General features: G+C 38.8%; 1 protein-coding gene across 7 annotated transcripts in view; it reads right to left on the bottom strand.

Moving 5' to 3' along the window:
* Positions 1 to 3440: 3440 nt before the first annotated feature.
* The window catches only part of SLC44A5 (solute carrier family 44 member 5), a 66173-nt gene continuing 50467 nt past the window's right edge, over positions 3441 to 19146 (bottom strand). For 4 of the 7 annotated variants that reach the window (XM_085586059.1, XM_085586057.1, XM_085586056.1 and 1 more), the window contains exons 13-22: positions 18206 to 18298; positions 17185 to 17272; positions 15313 to 15575; positions 14139 to 14233; positions 13653 to 13756; positions 12348 to 12421; positions 10432 to 10502; positions 9256 to 9344; positions 8589 to 8673; positions 6820 to 7016 (exon numbers count right to left, since the gene is read on the bottom strand). In XM_085586059.1, the coding sequence (XP_085442185.1) occupies positions 6904 to 7016; positions 8589 to 8673; positions 9256 to 9344; positions 10432 to 10502; positions 12348 to 12421; positions 13653 to 13756; positions 14139 to 14233; positions 15313 to 15575; positions 17185 to 17272; positions 18206 to 18298 (1075 nt within the window). In that variant the 3' untranslated portion in view covers positions 6820 to 6903. Of the gene's footprint in view, positions 7017 to 8588; positions 8674 to 9255; positions 9345 to 10431; positions 10503 to 12347; positions 12422 to 13652; positions 13757 to 14138; positions 14234 to 15312; positions 15576 to 17184; positions 17273 to 18205; positions 18299 to 19146 lie in introns of all 7 variants that reach the window. The other 3 variants (XM_021542588.4, XM_085586060.1, XM_021542586.4) reach the window with 2 other exon arrangements.

Genomic DNA, 19146 nt, shown 5'->3' with positions numbered 1-19146 from the left:
TAGAAAAGACTAGAGAGCAGACTGCTGGTGCATGAGTAAAAGCTCCAGGTAGGCTTTGACTTAATCTGAATGTAGATTAAATTTCTATGGCATGTGGCCAACATTAGATTTATATGTAATGTGAATAGCAAGAGAACCATGTGAGATTAAAAAAACCCATCAGTCTGAAAACAAAGTTTAAAAGAGGCAAGAAAGCAATTTTGTTAGTAAACCTGACATTTTCTGAAGGAGGACAACATAACGAATAGCTGCAGTCAGTTCCAACAGGCTGCATGTGTTAACAGGCGATACTGATGTTAGTTCAAAAAATAAAAATGTCCAGGTTTTAATCAAAATAAAAACATACATATGAGACACATAGTAAAGGTCCTCTGTGCTCCAGAATCCTCTTAAAATTACTTTAATATTACAATTGTACCTTCCAGTGTCTGGGTACATTATGTTAGATTCTGCAAGTCTATACATGATCAGTTGAACTCAATATTCTATAACCTACACAATGCTTTACTGCTATTGTTACTTTCTGGCATAAAAAAAAAAAAAGAGCATCAATGCTTTACAGAACAAAATGCATGCAGGTTTTTTTTGTCAAATTTGCATCAGATTAAATGTTGAAACAAAACCCCAAAACAAATAAAAGGGAAACAAATACGCTTTCATGGAGATTTACCATAGAACAATAGTGTCTTTTATCTCTTCCAAGCAACTGTAATGTACCTCTTCCCATGTGGCATGGCCTCAATAAGTCTAGCTGCTAACCTGTGCTCAGGGAACACCAATATTCCTCTAAAGAGCACTTTTGCTTGTTTACCTTTCACTGTCTAGTTTGGACTGAAGTGGACCACATCTAAACCTCCTAGGCTGTGTCATTCTCCTCTCCATAAGCATTTGCTTTCACAGAATCACAGAATATTCTGAGATGGAAGGGATCTTCAAAGATCATAAAATCCAACTCATAGGTGAAGAGCTCATACAGGGATTAAATGCACAACTTTGTCACAAGTTCCCTTTTCCAGCAGCTGCCTACCACCCCTTGTGGCACAGACCTGGGCTGAACAAGTACTGCTACTCATGGCCAGTGACTGGACAGCACAAACCAACCAGTCTCCCCACCAACACTGATAGCATTTAAGCCTTGCTAAAAAATAGCATCATATAGTATAAGCCTCATACACACTCGTTTTCCCTTAAATGATATATGCTGCAACTATGCGTACACACAGACTGTATCTGCATCTATTTGCTATTCAGCCACTGACTCCCAAACATACAGCTTTCCTTGCTAACTCGAAAACTTGCTTTGCTAATTTAAGGTCTTATTGCAGGGAATGCAGAATGCCAGAAGCAACTTCAGACAAGGCTCCCCACATATGGAATGACTTATAAGGCATACCTTAACCTTGAGTCCAAATTCTTCCTTTTTCCCAACTCCAAATAATTCCTCCACTGCTACATCTGCTGAAATCCATCCCCATCCCTCTAAACCTTTTGCACAGGGTTTGGTGACGGCCTTTTTCTTTTCCTATCCTCCAGAAAAACATATGCAACAGGCCCCTGACCAGATTGGGAGTAATCTACCACAGGTCATCTGCCTGTGATGCTGAGCCAACTCATGGTGTACAAAAAAGGTTTCTTCACTTCTCACAAAGACAGGGGAAAATATGACCGTGAGCCTCCTAAACTCCAAAAAAGATTTCTACCGAGTTCTATGGTATCATTTCAGCCATACTCTTTGCTTCATATAAGAACTCAATTCAGATAAAATCCAGTATGGTTCATTATTACATTGTTTTAAAAAAAATAAATTTAAAAATGCAACAAACAATCCTCCATCCTTTATAAATAAACCCCAGAATTCCCCTCCTACCAGGGGCAGCGGCAGTGGCCCCTCCCGGCCTCCTCTGCTCCCGCATGCCCTCAGCACCGAACGCGTCCCGCATCCCGCGCCCCGCTCCGCCCCCGCGCACCGGAGCCGCCCGCGGCCCGCCCCGTACAGCCCCGCGTAAGCCCGGCGCGGTGCAGAGCTACTCCGGCTTGTATCGAAATCTTTATTAGAACAATCCCCAAGAACTGTAAAACGGGGAAGTAACAATAGAATTAAGCACTTCCGTTATCAAAGATGTTTAAACAATAGGTTTCTATTTCTGCATAGCAGAAGCAACAGGATTTAGGGCTCAAATCATTGTGCTCGTGACAAAACAGTACAATCTTAAGAATCATATTAATGAAACCTACCTTTGATTTCTTAAACCTCAAAGAGCCATTTTAATGGCTTTAAAACTCATTATTTGGGACAAACGCATGTGGACATTTTGTAGCATAGAGTAACAGACAATTTTAATACTAATAGTACTAGTGTTACTTGAACATGAAGAAACACTCATTTACTAATTGTTTACAGTGCAGCACAAATTACAAATTACCCCAAAAATCATTGCCTGTATCAAAAGTTTAAAAATTTAGAACAATTTATAAAACAGTTCCAGAATAGAAATTATCAGTCTTGAAATGGAGAAGGAACTTTATGCTTATAAACACACAAATAAATGTATTACAGTAACATATATGTAATTTTTAGGTTTATTCCTTCTTTTGTAAGTAGCAAGAGCCCAGTTCTACCCACAGTACACAGGTACAATACACATGATCATTGTAAACAGAAAGCAGAATAGGCCCTACTCAGAAGTCCACTATACAACAAATTAAAGCTATTTTAAAAATCTACTGTATAAAAATGGAACAGTCTTGCATTGTTTTCATTTATTTGCAACACTATTGTCACATTTTCTCCCAGACCACACCATCAACTTTCATAATCTCTCAACAGCAACAGGGTGCTGCATCACACAGTGCAAACACATCTGACATCCTTACTACAGTTGATTTTTTGTTAGTCAATCTGAAACAAAGTGTTGGTTTTCTTCTCTAGCCTTTTCTGTTTTGTAGTCTACATGGTATAAATTAATTTCAAAATGTAAGTCAGGTAAAGTAACAGCCAGTAAGGCACTTTGTCTGCAAGGATACAGCTGTCCAGGCTGAGCAACTGGTCAAAGGGAGACATTCTGGGTTACTCAAAAACAGTCAGTTTATTCTTCATAACCACTTCTCTGACAGCCCATTTGTGGAAGAACGCTTACTGACAATTGAAGAATCAGCCTGACCATTGCATCCACCAAAATATTTTTCCTGTTCTACAGCAGAACATGCAATAGTAAAATATTTCATTAAATACTAACATTTGAAAGAATATTCAGCATCCTTGGATCACCCAAGAATCATCTGCTGAATACTGTTTGGAAAAAAAAAAAAAACCCTCATCAGAAGAAATGATCCCATCTTCTTGTCTTTGTGTTTTGTTTCCATGGTGGTTTTTTTTCTTGTTTGGTTTGTTTTGATGGTTTTGTATTTATTTGTGTGGGGGGGTATGGTGTTTTTTTGTGGTTTTTCTTTTTTTCTTACAAAATTTGAAGGCTTGACATTAAAACTTTGGTATAAAACATGTAAATGAAAGCCACTCAGTAATATGCTTTAGTGAGATACAATGAATCCAAACCAAACTAAACAAACATGATCACATGGATGTGATAGCAGGTGTTTTCTACTGTCTTGGTTTCTACATTCTGCTTGTTGTGATCTTGAGAATGTTTTTTTTTCCTATTAATGTTAAAGGGTCTTTCTTCAGAAAGAAGAAAGCTTCTCCCAGGGGGAAGGTGCCTGGCATGAGCCTGACTCACAGCCCTGGCCCTGGCATGCCCTGGGCAGCTCAGGAGCCTGCTGGTTCTAGGCTCTCCCACGCCCTGCATCTGTCAGCACTGCCAGCACAGACCAGTGCTGCTGGTGGCACTGTGGGCACTGCACAACCAGCCCCGGCACGCTCAGCAGCAAAGCACGTGGCAAATTTTCCCTTCTTCCACTCTCTAAAGTGAAAAAGGAATTTTTAATTTTATACTAAAGCAAGCAGCAAAGTAAAAGTCCAAATCCAAAAATGTCAATATTAGTACCTCCTCTGTGGTGCACATCAGCAGACTCTGGCCCACAGGATTAATTAGGAACCATTATAATATGATAGTCTTGAAACATCTTAGGTGAACCTTTCCCAAGTAAATATTTATATTAATTTTACTTAATTATTAGCAATCTATTTCTAAAAAGCCAATTTTAATATTAAATAACTACTACTTACTGCATTTATTGATTGCAAAATCTACATGGTATTGCTTTGTATTTTCACAGTTCTCACAATTACATTGTAAGAAAATGGCTTTTAAATTTTCTTCTCAGAAAGGATGATCAGTTACATTCTAAATACTTTCACAAAATAGCGAAAGGAGCAAATTTATACATATATATAATTTTTACCATATATAAATAATAATACAATTTAAAACTTTCACTTTTAGAAATTCCTTTAGTAAATGCATAGGTTTGTTACAAAAGTTTTCTAATCAAATAACTGTATATTATTTCTATTATGTTTTATTCTTAGTAAACTCTGTGGTTACATTCATATGATAAAAAAGCAAGCTATATTCAGAAATATGCTTTTTCAATTGAGCTCCCAGTAAGACACTCAAGTCCAGTAGAAATATAGATTATGTATTACAGTTTCTTTAGCTGAAAATTAATCAGTAGTATTAAAAGAAAAAAAAAATCTTTAGAACATGGATTGTAATAAGACCAACAGCTTCTTTAATCACAGAATGGTTACACATACCCCCAAAAGTTACTGACTTAATTCTCAAAAAATATTAGAATCATGGGGGGATTTGTGTAATCCATACCATGCACATAATGAGAAAGGAATGATAATGATGATGATTGATGATGATAATGAAAAACTTCATCTCTCAGGAGTCCTTTTTTTCCCCAAAAGTGGGATTCTCAGTCCTTTCTAAAAGTCAAGTTTCCTCTAGGGTATCTCAGTGGGGGGGTTACCAAAATCTAAAGGTTCCTATAATCAGTAGCTACATTTGAAACCATATGCCTTTACTTTACATTATTTGAGTCCTAAACCGAACCCCTCATTTTTGCTTCAGCGAAAAGGGCTCCAGCAAGCATTGGACCAAAGAGAAAGCTTACAAGGATACTCCCACCTGCACCTCAGGCCACTGAATTTCAAGATCTAACCATGCCTACAGCTGCAAGGGTGGGGATGGTGGTTGCTTGTGCATCAACATGAGCCCAGACCCATGGCATCAAGGACAAAATTACTGCCTTTGCAGTGATCACAGACATCACAAACCAGAGCTGTAAGTTAGAGAGCAAAATCCCATTGGGATGTAGATGGTCAGTAAACTTTCCCCAGAAACTTGCCTTCAAATCATCTGGAAAAGAATTTGCACTTCTTTTTGTGACACCAATGGATATCTAGGGTTAGAAAAGTATTTCCAGGTGCTAAACTCCTGTCACAGAACTGGCGAATGTATGGCCCATGCCACTCCTGGAAAGTGCTGGAATAACTTCTTCAATGCGTTGGAATCCATGAAAACTAGGGGCAGGCCTCAGTATGGCTGGGTCCTTGGCTCCCCCAGGAGACTAATAAATTAAAGTCTTTTTAGCTCCACCTTGGCAGTAACAGACTTGATAAACTCTCCAGTGTTAAAACTTATTCCATCAGCAGAGCTGCTACTTAATGGCAGTGACAGTTCCCCTACTGGGAGGGTTATAAACCACACCAAATGTTCTACCAACAGGTGTATTAATGACTTTGTCTAATGACTGGGCAAATTTAATAATCAAAAAGCAAACTAAATCTTTCAGAGCATCTCTCAGTAGTTGAATAATTCATCCTGCACCATGAGAAGATTTGAGTTCAATGTCCTAGTACCTTACTGTGTGAGCCACTGGGAGCACAGAGATGTGGCAGAAGTGCAGCCCTGGTGCTCTGCACCTGCACAGTCATTCCAATGGCTTGGCAGGAGCCCTTCTAAGCTGGGCAGAGGCAATGAAACTCTTTGTGCACACACACAGAGCAAAGACTTTCATTCAATAAAAAAAAGGACTGCATTTAGTTTCCCTTTTGGTGGAGCTCAACCTCCTTGTAACACAGAACGCATTCAGAGGCTTGTCAGGGATAGGGGGATATTAACACATGTGCATCTCTCTTAGACATCAGCTAAAAATTATACATTCACCATCTTGTACCAGATGAAAACCTCATTTGTGTGAACCACAAATCACTTCAGCTGCAGTGGGACCTTCTCTCAGTAACATTATCTTTTAAGCACAACTCGCAGAAAACTTCACTTTAAGCAGTATCAACTTAAGTATTTTCTGACTACCTTCTTTGGGATCTGCAGGGTACCATCATGTCTTAAAAGATGCAGTTGTAGATGTGATTAAAATATCACTACATTTTTCAGTGTAGGTAATCATTAATGCATGTATAATCACAGTTTAAATAGCTGTGAACCAGCTTGTACAAAAAAATACAATCATAGCACCATATTTACAAATTTAGTACCATCTCCTCATTTAACTAGAGTCTCAAACTATCTTTTTTATGGCTAATTAGGTTATATGTTAGTGCTTTCAAAAAATTGCCTGAATTTCTTTTACAAATATACACTTGTAAGAAACATTATCAAAACTGCTGTCACCTAAGGCAGCAACATGTATTACAAAAGTTATTAAAACATCATTATACACTTATAAAAGTTTCAAATTTACATTTTCCTTTTCATAGGCACTCTATAAACTAAAATGTGGCCTTGTTTTCACAGCTGTTAGTTTAAGCATTTAAACTAGTTAAATGTTACCAATGTTGCTCTTTTTTTATATATAAGCAAAAGGAAAAAAGAATCACCCATTAACCAGAAGCATAATTTACAGTTTTTACTTTTGCCTACTGTATACACGTTTTGCTTAAAAGTGACACTTTTTGATGTTGAGGTTTAGCATTCATTATCCTGCTGCCTTCTTAGGGCTTAGTTTCTTCTTCCCTAGAATTCGGTGGAGGCTAGCTGACATGAAGTAGGGTTTTGCTGTAGATCCATCATTTCTTTCCAGGTCTTCACCTGAATTTACAGAGCAAAACCAGTCAAAAAAGGAAACACACAGAGACACAAACAGAATTGAAAAAAGGAGAGAGCAATAGACTCAACATTAAAAGAAACTCAATCGAGATACTTTAGCTTTATTATTAAGTTGATGAAGGGCACTATAACATTTCTATTTTCTTAGACCACAAGACATTTTACATGATGCAGAGACACAAACATCTTGCCATTTTTTAGTGATAGCAATATATCACTTTTATTCTCCAGATCTTTGGTTTGGCAGTATAGGTAGAAATTTTCAGAAACTCTCATTCCTTTACTAACCCTGGAATTTTGGAAATCTCTTGCTAGAAAACGTGTCACAAAGACAGCCATGGAGTTAAGCATTTTCTAAAACTGGACTATTTTTCACTGCCTAAGATAAAGTTCATTTGAAAACATGTTGCCGTGATTTAATAATATTCTATCTGATCTATTGTTCATTACTTAATGGGAGCATGGGAAGCAGAACAGAATATGAATTTAAAACAACAAGGCAGACATTACTTTTTTTTTGCCTACAGAAAAGTAGGAGTTGATTGTTATTAGTGCTATGTCTGCCTATGATCATGTTTGCTTAGACCCAAAGTCCATAAAATGAGATAAAAAGGATGCAGCTCTCAAATAAATACCCATTTTGAGGTTTCTAACTGATCTTGTTCCTGTGATTCTTTGGCAACCCAGTTTTTCAGAATCCCTGCTAACCTTAGTTTCTATGGAAGCAGGGTTAAAGTGAGTGTTTAAAGAATTAGTATTACCAAGTTTACCTCACTTCAGTAATACATAGTGCATATTTATGAAAGATCAAGTCTATGACTACTTCCCTTAGTATTATCAAATAATTTTCAAATTGCACGAACAATCACTACCATGTAACTAACTTCTACTTGTGTCCTGCCACATGGCAACATACCCGGACCTACCCGAATGGCTTGCATTATAGAAAAATACAGCACAATGGAAGGTACTACATGCTAAGGACATCTGCTTCTTATAATCATATCCTAATTCAAGAACAGCAGATTTCTTTTGCGATTTTAGTATTCTCTGACTGGACAGCCTGAACAATAGTCCCTTTGACAGGGCCTATGATTGTGTGCCATTGGAAGTCCAAGGGACAGTTAGCTTCAAGTGGTATTTCACAGAACCTTTGAGGTAATTCAGCATAATACTTTGTTCAGGGTTATTAAACTGAAGACAAAGTACCACTTATATACCAAAGAATGTATTTGTTACTGTCAAGATGCTTAAGCAAATCAATACTGTACAGGGCTCCTCATAAAGCACCCAGAAGCAAACTTAATAAAATCTAAGGAACATCTGAAAAACAAAAGCCAGACATTTCCATAAACCATAAAGCTACCTTAGACTTCTTAAAGTAATTAAATTTGAATACTAAAGCATGGAAGACTGTATCACAGAGCCAATATGAAAAGAAGAAGCTGCTAATTTTTCATACAGTTTGCTAGTATGTCACCAGACTTCTGTAAGGAATAGATAAGGTGATTTTCTACTCCTCTTTCCATGACTCGCAGGTATTACTGTACTTACAAAAGCAGAGGAAAAGCGTGTCGACACACATTGCATAGACGCTGAAGAACCCATGTGCAACCAGGTAGGAGCCAATGATGACCGTCTACAAAAAACAAACCACAGTAAACCTCCAATTTCTTTCAGCATCATTGTGGTAATATTAACACAGGTCAGAAGCCTAGTCTGCTACAAAAATTTAGAAGAATTTAATGTCAGCTCTGTATTTCTTCGAAAGGTTGCTACTGCTGTGGACAGGCATCACAAGTTCAAAACACTGCATCCTAACACTTAGTAGCTTCCAGTTTTCTAACTGGAAATAGCTCCAAACTGGAGCTATTATTTCAACCTCTGAGGAGAATATATGCCAAGAATATTCTGAACTCCTTCAAGAACCACTCAGCTTAGAGATGTTCTGAAGTTTAAGAGGGGCCTACAAAAGGAGAGAGAGAGATGCATTGCAAATCCCTTCCATTAGAAGCCATATTTTGCTGATGATTCAGAGTCACTGCAGTGCCACTTCTGCCTGAAGGATCCCAAGGACTGGAGTGCAGCAGCTCAGTCCTCACTTGAGTGGATACTATGCCACTGAGATACTGACCAAAGAAGTTGTTACCAGACCATGCCCTGAGTAGTCTGAGCACCTCGAACTGCCCCAAGCATTCAGGAAATTAAATGGTTGCCTTACCAACAATGGTACCCAGTAGTAATTTAGCATTGGCACTTCCTGTGCAAAGACTGGTATTCTCTGTGTGAAGAAAAAGAATGCCAGAACACCTGCAAGAAGCACAGGCAATTAGTGATTCCCATGCTACCTCTGATTTCCCAGGATCTAAAGAATGGATAGGACAGACAACAGATCCAAGGCTGATTTCAACAGAAGTTTGTAAACAATATATTCTTCAATACTAATTATCTAACAGAAGAGGTATGTAAATTAATCAATTACCATAAAGATATGACTGGGCCCAGAAAGACTTTAATGAGTTGTTTTGTTTTACCATTCTACTGAATTTAACAGCAAAATTAATAAATACTGTAATTCTACAGTGATGACAAAATATATCAGCTCTTGGTACTAGTTTTACTTTTGATTAAAATATAATTAATTAGTTAACTTTGAAAGTATACAGAATGCAAAATATGGTTATTTGTAAAATAGTTTTTTGAAACTGCTGTTACAATTTGGAAAAAAACACAACAGAACACTGCCAACCTGAATTTCTGAAAGTGCTTCATTTAAAAAAATAGAAAAACACTTTTCTGTCACAGAAAACCATGAATAGTCTACTTGACGACTACTCTACTGAATAATCTACTTGATATCTACTGATAACTAAGAAAACCCTATAAGGATGCTAGAAATACCCTATTACTTTTACTATAGCTTATAGATATAAATGGGCTCAAATATAGCAGAGCTTCAGGTCCATTCCTGCAGACCTGTACCGCCACATTAGTAGGCAATTGTCTGTTACCAGGTGAATCTCATTTGCAATTTTGTTCAGTTCTTACAAAAGGAGAACTGACTGTGACTTATTGGACCTGAATTTGATTTGATTCAGCTATGATGCTGTGGCTGCAGAAGTCCTTGCACCAGCCACACATTCAAGACCTGTAAAAGCAATTATGGAAAAAAAGATATTGTCAATGCAAGCCAGGTGTTGGGCAGGGGCGAGAAAGGGGAAAAAATCCCAAGCTTTTAGATCAATCTAGCAAATCCTAGAAACACAGAAATAGATTTCCATATAGTCAGACCAATGAGAACCTCCAGCTGCTAACTAAGCATAAATTAATATGGCAGGTATGCTTGTGGGTACAAGAAAATAGAGCATATAATTTAGAAAACAAACAAACATCTTACCTACACCACCAGCGACAAGGATTTTCCCCAAAAATAAAAGGAAGTCTGTAACTTTGTCCAGAACTGCAACCCTGTTTAGCAAAGGATAAATGAAACATAATCATCACAAACCAGACATTAGTGTTATTTCTCCTTAAATCTATGGATAATTGCAAAACATGACCAGAAGCTGTCTTCTGCTGGTTTTACAGGCTGACAACACAGACAGGCAGTGCTGAGATGGTTGTTGCTACAGCATAATCTCAGGAGGCAAAGAAGCACTGAGCCTTTGTTGGGCAAGGCCTTAATGTAGCAATGCTGCTACAGGACTGACATGAAGACTGTTTATTCCTCAAGTTGGTTAAAATAAATCAACCAACCCAAAACTTCAAAATATTTTTATTTCAGCCTTACTTCTAGGGGCACAGATAAGCCAGGCCAGAATAGGAGAAGTACACATCAAAACAAAAAGCCATATTTATGTAGATTGCTGGCAGGCCTCCTTTTCACTTGGTCCTATCTGGCTATCTTTCATGACTCCATAATAGGCCAAATCTACAGTTTTAAGATAACATGGTACAACATGGAAGGCAGGAAACCTCAAAGCGGGAAGATAATCACAGATGAAAGGAGACAGAAAAGCTGACAGCTTTCTGACAGAAAATCTGCAGCTCTCATTGAAGCATGGCAGGGAGTTTCTGCTCAATGTTTTCTGCCAGTCTGTCTTATCAGAAACTGCAGATAAATAATAGGATGAAAAATGAACTTTGTGTCATCTATCTCTTGACAGCACTGAGGGCCATATTACCATTATGGATATGGGTACTGACCACTATGAAAAATAAATGCTAAAAACTACTAAAGAGACAAATCATCATTAACTTGTCAGAATTCAGATTTAGAAAATACCCAAGATAAAAACATCTTTATTTGAAACAACAGAATTATATGTCTAGCTCTTAACTATTATTCTTATTGATTAATAGCAAAACCATAAAGGGCAGAGAGGTGATATTCTGTAAGGAAATGAAGGCAGCTTCTCTTTTCTATTGCACAGGCATTACTCAGTATGGACATCAGTGTCCTCATATCAGCACAGGGTAACACAGTGAAGATATTCCATCTCCCAACTCCAGTCCTTTCCTCTTCTTTCTTAAGCGCCATTTCCATTTTCCTCTTTCAGCCTTCACCTCAATTTCCCTCCTCCTCCAGTCCTTCACTTAATGCTTTAAACCACCAAACCAGTTTTACTGAGTCTCTTGCTTGGTGATTAGATTGTGTTCTATTGCATCGATATGGCCTGCTCCTAAGTTATTCTCCCATTATGTTTTGATCTTAGAGTAGCAAAGGAGGAACCAGGAGCAATGAAGGAAAGTGCTGATGAGAACAGGGAGTTTCACAACACACTCAGTAGTGGAGAAAAGGGCCAGGAAGTTTCCAAGCATCAGAGGACATCTGGTTATGTTAAAGACAATCTTTTTGAAAGTATTCTGTCTTCTTTACTTTCACTCTCCGACACCTCATAGGATTTCTGAATGAATCTGAGGACTTGGGTTTTTCTGCTTTCCCCTTCTCAGACCAAGTGGACCAAAGCTCAAAAAATAAACATATGGCAGATGATGAGCACCCCATTCCCATGTATCTGCAGATCTCCTCTCAGGGGCTCCATTTGTTTCTTGGAGGCACTATTACAATGTACTGGGTACTTAGGAATTTAACGGACCAATCACAACAAAATCATGTGATTGCATCAACCCTGCATAGGTTACTATACTGGCCAGCCTGCTGATACACACTGAGTGTGATAAGTGAGGGCCACATTTGAGGACAGAAGCAGCACTCAGTATTTGAAGAAGATATGGGAGAGGAAGGAAGTGTGCCCAGAGAGTGCAATAGTAAGAACTGACATTTCCAAGGACTGAGAGATAGTCCCTTACCTCACCACATTCCGCATGAGCAAAAAGAATGCTTCCTTTGCCGAGGTGCAGAAGTTTTTACCATATATAGCAATCTGTAAAATAATAATGGCTGTTAAATAATTTAAATAATTAGGATACCTTCTCATATGCCAGGATCTATCTGCATGTAATGCATAGTTCTCCCTAATATGTGGCCTTGGAACTCAGATGAACATAAAACACTTTCCTTAGTCACATCCTACTTCTCAATGTTTCCCATCAGCTGGGACAGAATATTATCCATCTTTGCCTTTCAAATCATCTGGTGATGAGCATGCCACCCCTTGTGATCTCACAGGTAGTAGACTAAGTACTTAGTTTGCCAAGCAGAGCAAAAAAGGCACTTGTTGAGAGATTCTTCTCCCTTTGCTAGTTACCTAAACTAGATTTACAGTCAGTGGAAAAGAATAGGCACTTGTAGAACTGAAGAGAGCTGACCCCTGTAGTTACCTCCTTGGACGTAATGCTGTTTTCCCTGAAGAAGAAATCTGCATAAAGTAAAGCAGCTGAAGTTATTCAGGAGCAAAACTATTTCTTCCTGGAATAGTGTCCACCAGTGTAAGATATACTAGAACAGCTCTCAGCTTAGACATTTTATGAACTGTAAAGAAGATTGTCATAAACGCTTCCTCTTCAAGATGACAAAAATTTGAAATATCCATTGCATCAACACAGGTTGTAATGGATCCACTACAGCCACCTCCTTTGAGACAAGAAGTGTGACTGTACCATTCAATCACTGAAATTGCTTCAAACCAGAACATCCTAGGCTGAACTCTGTGTATGTAAATTTATGTGAAGATTTCAATCTTCTCTTATCTGGAAGCTAAGAACATTTATTTGAGAGAAATATCACTACTTCTGCTAGTAGAATTTGTGCTTTTAACTTCCAGGTGGAAATACAGTCATCACATGCCTTCTGACCTCCTTATTCAAATATCGCCTTCAAACAGAAATGTCATCAACATGCAATATGGAATAAGGTAATACTCCTATTGAAATCAGGATATCAATTATTGAATTACAGGAACAGCTAGCCAGTTATTCCATCCCTTCCCACTTATTTTGGGGGTGAGGGTGATAGACAAAGGGAAAAAAAGAGGTTGAAATTAGAAGGGAAAAAAAATCTTACTTTTTTAAAGTAGAACCGCACACATGTACTGAAAACTCCCATAAATCCCATTATCAGCAGATTCAAGTACTGCTGGCTTCTGATGAACTAGTAGTGTCTAGGATATTTTAATGTCCTAGATAGGGGAGACAACATGGAGACATGGCACATACCATGATGTAGGCATTTCTGTTTATAAATTTTAAGAATTTTTCCAAACACCAGAAACAGCACTTGAGGCAGCAGAGTAGGAATCTAGTGAAGGAGTTCTGAGTACCTGAAAAGAGCAGGAGAGAGTACATCATACATAGAACTTATCAACAGTCTTCAGAATGTAGACAGCTATGCAGAAGAAGACTTTAAATTGTGATTTTTTTAAAATTTTTTTTATTTCTAGGTATGGACTCTTTCTCTCAACCAAATTTAACTCACTAGCTTTCAATTAGATCAGACTCATATCCCATCTGAACTTTGCATCAGGTTCCCAAGAACATTTACTCAGCTTGAGTAAATAAATACAAATTTACTGGCTTCAAAAGAAACTACAATGGATAATGTGGAATTAGTCTTTTTTCCTTGCTAAAAAACAGCTTGGGAAAGTAAGGAAGTAATTTAGCATGGAAGGTCTTAACAACTTGGGGCAAATTAATAAATCTCACCTTTCAGTTTGTGATCCAGGTATTCCAGTATTACTCTAATAAGCTGGACAATTGCAAGAATTAAGGCTCCAAATGCCAGCGAACCTGTATGATATCTAAAAACAAAATATTTGACTGTTATGTCACACATGTGCCTATGTACATAGGATATATGTATGCATATATGTATGTATATATACAAATAAAATCAGAAGTGAAGGAAGGTCCATCCATGGGAATTACATAAAACGAATGGACCTTCATCCTGATCCATGACAGAGGAACAGGATGGAGCCATTGGTGTTGTTGGTGTTTGTGAGTGCTGTGTCTGTCTCTCAGTCTGTATACACGTGTTGTGTACATGTATTTCATGTGTGTGTCTACTGAGAATACCTGCTCAGCATTACAATGGGTTGGACCTAGGAGCAGGGAGCTGCAGCAGCCTTGGTGCTGTAGGGCTACAGGATACAGCCTTCCCCTAATAACTACATCTTCCCAGTTGTGCTGGTTGGATGGACTAGAGTTAGTTTTTTTCTTAGTAGCTTGTCCTATGCTATGGTTTGGATTTCTGACCAGGACAATTGTGGTAACACACCAATGTTTTAGCCGTTGTTGAACAGCACTTGCACAGCACCAAGAACTGCTCTGCTCCTAACTCTGCCCCACTGATAAGTAGGTTGGGGGTGCATGAGGAGCTGGGAGGGAACATGGCCAGAACAGCTGACGCCAACTGACCCCAGGGATACCTCACTCCATACTGTCCTATGCTCAGCAGTAACAGCAGAGATGGAAGAGGGGGTAAGAGGGGAGCATTTGAAGTTATGGAGTTTGTCCTTCCAAGACACTGCTATATATTAGGAAGCCCTGATATACTGGGGATGGCTGAACACATGCATGCCTGTGGGAAATGGGGAACGAACTCCTTGCTATGCTTGTGCATGCAGCTTTCTTTTACCTATTAAACTGTCTTCATCTAAACCGACATGCTTTTGTATTTTCACCCTTCAGATTCTCTCCTCCACCCCACTGTGGGGGAGCAAGCAGGTGGCTGTGGTGGGGGCTTGACTGCCACCGAGATTAAACCATAATGCTGACTAATAATTTTCTTATGCTATTCTAAGATTGGCTTCCCTAGATGGAAAAAGAGCACTTGTCAGATACATGAAAAGGCTCGGTTCCATCTCCACAGTCTTACCGTATTGCTCGTCCAAATGAAGAGAAGAGCGGCCACAGTGGAATATCAGCTGGTTTTCGATAGGCCCAGTAGTAAGAGGCAAAGGCACCAGCAAGGGTACACTGACCCAGTGCAATTGCAAAGTTTACCAGCCAGAGAAAGACAAAGGCATTGGCTAACTGGAAGAAGAAGATGTACTTATGGTACAGGCTTTCTCCTCCATAAAAAGCAAAAGTACACTGAGCACCTGGGCACAATTTAGTCACATTGGTTGTGTTAAAAGTCTAAATAGAAAGAAAAATAAACAACACAATCATAAGCAATTAATTCTATATACACAGCCTCTGAAGTTTAGCAGATGTTCCATTACCTCATTCAAAACTGCAACACTAGGTAACCTGTTTACATATTTAAGGATTCATAATCAAGAATTTATGCAATCTTCTGCAAAGACTTAACTTCAAACTAAGTATTGGCTAACAGGGCTGTTCACCACATCCCTGAAACTTGAATAAATAAAATTTTAATTTCAGGAATTTACTTCTAACATATGTAAATGCTTCATTAAAGAAAATCTGCTCAATTAAAACAAAAAAAAAAATTACTTGAAAACTAGAGGCCAAACTGGATGTTCAGGTAAATCGCCATGATTGAAATAAAAAAAAGGAGCTATACAATTTAACAGAAACTGTGGATGTGGTCAGAACTTAGCTTATGTATCTCAGACTGTTAAAAAAAGGAGTAATCTTAACATTGAATTACTTTTCCCTATTTCTAGTGTTAATTTCATATATTTGCTTGGTTTGGACATGAAATGAAACCAGATCAATTCTAATTCCCTTATTTTGTAGTGTTTAGACATCAGCAGGGTATGCATCAGCACTATAATACAATGAAATTTAATGCATCAGTCTCTGCTCATTGCCTCTTGTCCCACTGCTGGGCCCCTAGAGCAGAGCCTGGTTCATGCTCTGACCCTCCCTGCACCCAGGGACACCCAGGGCTGAGCGCTCTCACTGGGCTCCTCTCCAGGCTAAGCAGCCCCAGGTCCCTCAGCCTCTCCTGGGCACCAAGATGCTCCAGGCCCTTGCTCAGCTCCAGGAGCTCCTGGCCCTGCTGTGCTGAGGAGCCACAGCTGGACACAGTACCCAGAGGTGCCTCCAGGGCTGGGTGCAGGGGCAGGATCACCCCTAACCTGCTGCAAATGCTCTTCCTAAAGCACCTCTTTCCCCCCAGGACAAACTGCTGGCTCAGGGACAGCTTGTTGCCCACCAGAATCCCCAGGTCCCTCTCCATAGAGCTGCCCTCCAGCAGGTCACCTGCAGCCTGTGTTGGTATAAAGAGTTATTCTTCCCCTGGTGTACAACATTTGATAAATATTTCTAGTTTTTAGAAAATCCTTAAATTCAAACCCACAGCCAAGTAAAAAAAATTAACTGAAGGCAAAATTAAAAAAAAAAAACGAGACAAATAGTTTTGGAGCTTCATAAAGATAATTACTGTGCCAGAAGAAGCTAAGCTTCTGCTTCAAATCATGGCTAGTCCCTGAGCAACTTTGAGGAGCAGCTTTCAAAGTTTACCACTGCCTTTGGAAGACCAAAAAACAGACTCCTCACAAATTCAACAACATCTTTCCTATAAAATTTTGGTTTTGTCTCTTCCTTCCTCACCCGGTAAATTTGAATGCTAACATTTACAGGATAGTTTAACGGAAAAACTACTTTATGTCTGTAAATAAAAAAATGTTACCTGAACATTAGGTAATATTTTCAGATTTAACATAGGGACTCATTACTTAAAATATGCACATTTTTTACTATAAGTGCATTTAATAGTGATGAAGAAATATAGTTAGTACAGCTTTCAGTATAGGTAAATATTTGTTACACTTACCTCTGGGTCACAAGTCAGGTTTGCATACTTGCACAGTGTTTGATTAGCCATTACTTTATACACAGGTTCTCCTGATGTGGCCAGAAAACTGAATTAAATACTTTAAGGAACAATCACAGAACTGTGTTTTTTGAGCAACTTAGGATTCTGCAGTGGGTAACCACTAGCTCTAAAGAACTTGTGTAGATAACAGAAAAACTGCTCTTGCTCTGCAGAGATATAACTGAAGGGTTGACAGACATGACCAAGTACTCTCATTACTTAGAGAACTACTGCAAACTCATACCTGGAGCTGTAATAACTCCTAACCAGAATGGGCAGGGGGCATAACATTGAAAAGCATCCCCATCTCTCCTCCATATCTATCTTTGACAAGGAAGATTATGCAGTAGTTCATGTATTTTGGCAGAAGTAGATACAGAGCATAAGGATGAATTAACACTGTCCTGAACAACAACAACTGACCCTCTTTGCATATGAAATAACAGCTGGTTTTGAATCAGCAGCTTTCCCCTTTTTTAATCCTTACCAAACCTTTGCTGTTGAGGAACAGTGACTGCTGTTAGGCAACTCAGAGGAGATAGTGCACTATATATTCTCTCACTCCTTTCTCATATTTTTCTGAACAAAATACATACAGAACCCATTCCACCTCCAGTTAACTAAGAAACCATTAACACCAGGCCTACGGAGCACACAGCACATTAAAGACCATATTCACTCTTCACTGAGGGCCCTTTTCACCCCCTAGAGTTAACCTTATGCAGTACACAAGGCTTTGTATGATCCCGCTGCCTTGGCCTGAATTTTAGTCCATTTGTTTTTAAATTTTAATAAAATCACTGTCTGGTTTGTGCATCACATGTAGATGTGCAGTGTGGAAGACCACATCCGAAAAGTAAGTGCTAATTTACCAAATAGCCTTCTTAATATTGGTTTAATTAACATGAAATAGCAGAAAATTATCTAGCCTTGCAGACCAGAAGACCTCCTCCAGATTGGTACACAGACAGAAGGATACACAGCTGTCACAGCCCAGTAGGAAATACAAATTGCAATGAGTAAGAAGGTGACAATTGGGTAGAACAGTGTAGACATTATATAGCCGATTGCCCTATAAAAGAAACAAAATATATCAATAAGCTATAGCACAAAATATATCAATAAGCTATAGCAATTCCAGAAACTAGCCTTTTATCAGTCCTTTTCTAGCAATTTTACTTGGAGAACCTTGTTGACACTCATGGCATAACCTAGTAGTGGGATCTCGGAATACTGCAGGATTTTTTTTCTTATGTCTTCAAACCTTGACTTTATAAGTTCTACCACTCCGCTTTTATCAATGGTACTAGAGTGAACTTTATCCATTTGCCATATTCCAGCCTGTCTTCTACTTTCTCCTTCTTCATGATTACTTCAGAGATCCATCTCTTTCCAGGCCATTAACTGATTTCCATGACATCTTCTTGCCAACTGCTGCGGACATTACCATTTACGTCCTTATCCCACTCTGCCCATCCTGTGTTCTTCCTCCACTCCTACAAACCTGAAACTACCTTATTCTATTTTGTATTTTACAACTCTATTCCCAGCAACTTTCCTGCAGGGGCAGAGACAGACAACTTGTCTTTGCAATGCCAGGACAGACTGACACCTTCCTGCAACTATGTGACTTTCCTTGCACGTGTTGTACGTAAGTGGTGCTCACCTATGACTAATGGAAGGCAAAACAAATAATTACCTTTTCCTGTTGACAGCTTATAGAGCCTCTTTTAATATCAAGGCATACGTAGACTGATATTCTTCTGCTAGTTCTAGTGGCTAGAATGTGACTAGTGGCAGGAACTTGAGCATGCTAGCTCCCACCCTGCCAGGCACTCATTCTCTGGAAGTGGGAGTTGATACCAGCCCTCTTGGTAAACCTGGTGCTAATCCCAGAAGTGAACGTCTCCAGCTGGGTAT

This window comes from Lonchura striata, chromosome 8, assembly GCF_050655825.1.
Source record: "Lonchura striata isolate lonStrDom1 chromosome 8, ASM5065582v1, whole genome shotgun sequence".
Classification (NCBI taxonomy): domain Eukaryota; kingdom Metazoa; phylum Chordata; class Aves; order Passeriformes; family Estrildidae; genus Lonchura; species Lonchura striata.
This window is presented reverse-complemented; position numbering and strand designations above follow the sequence as displayed.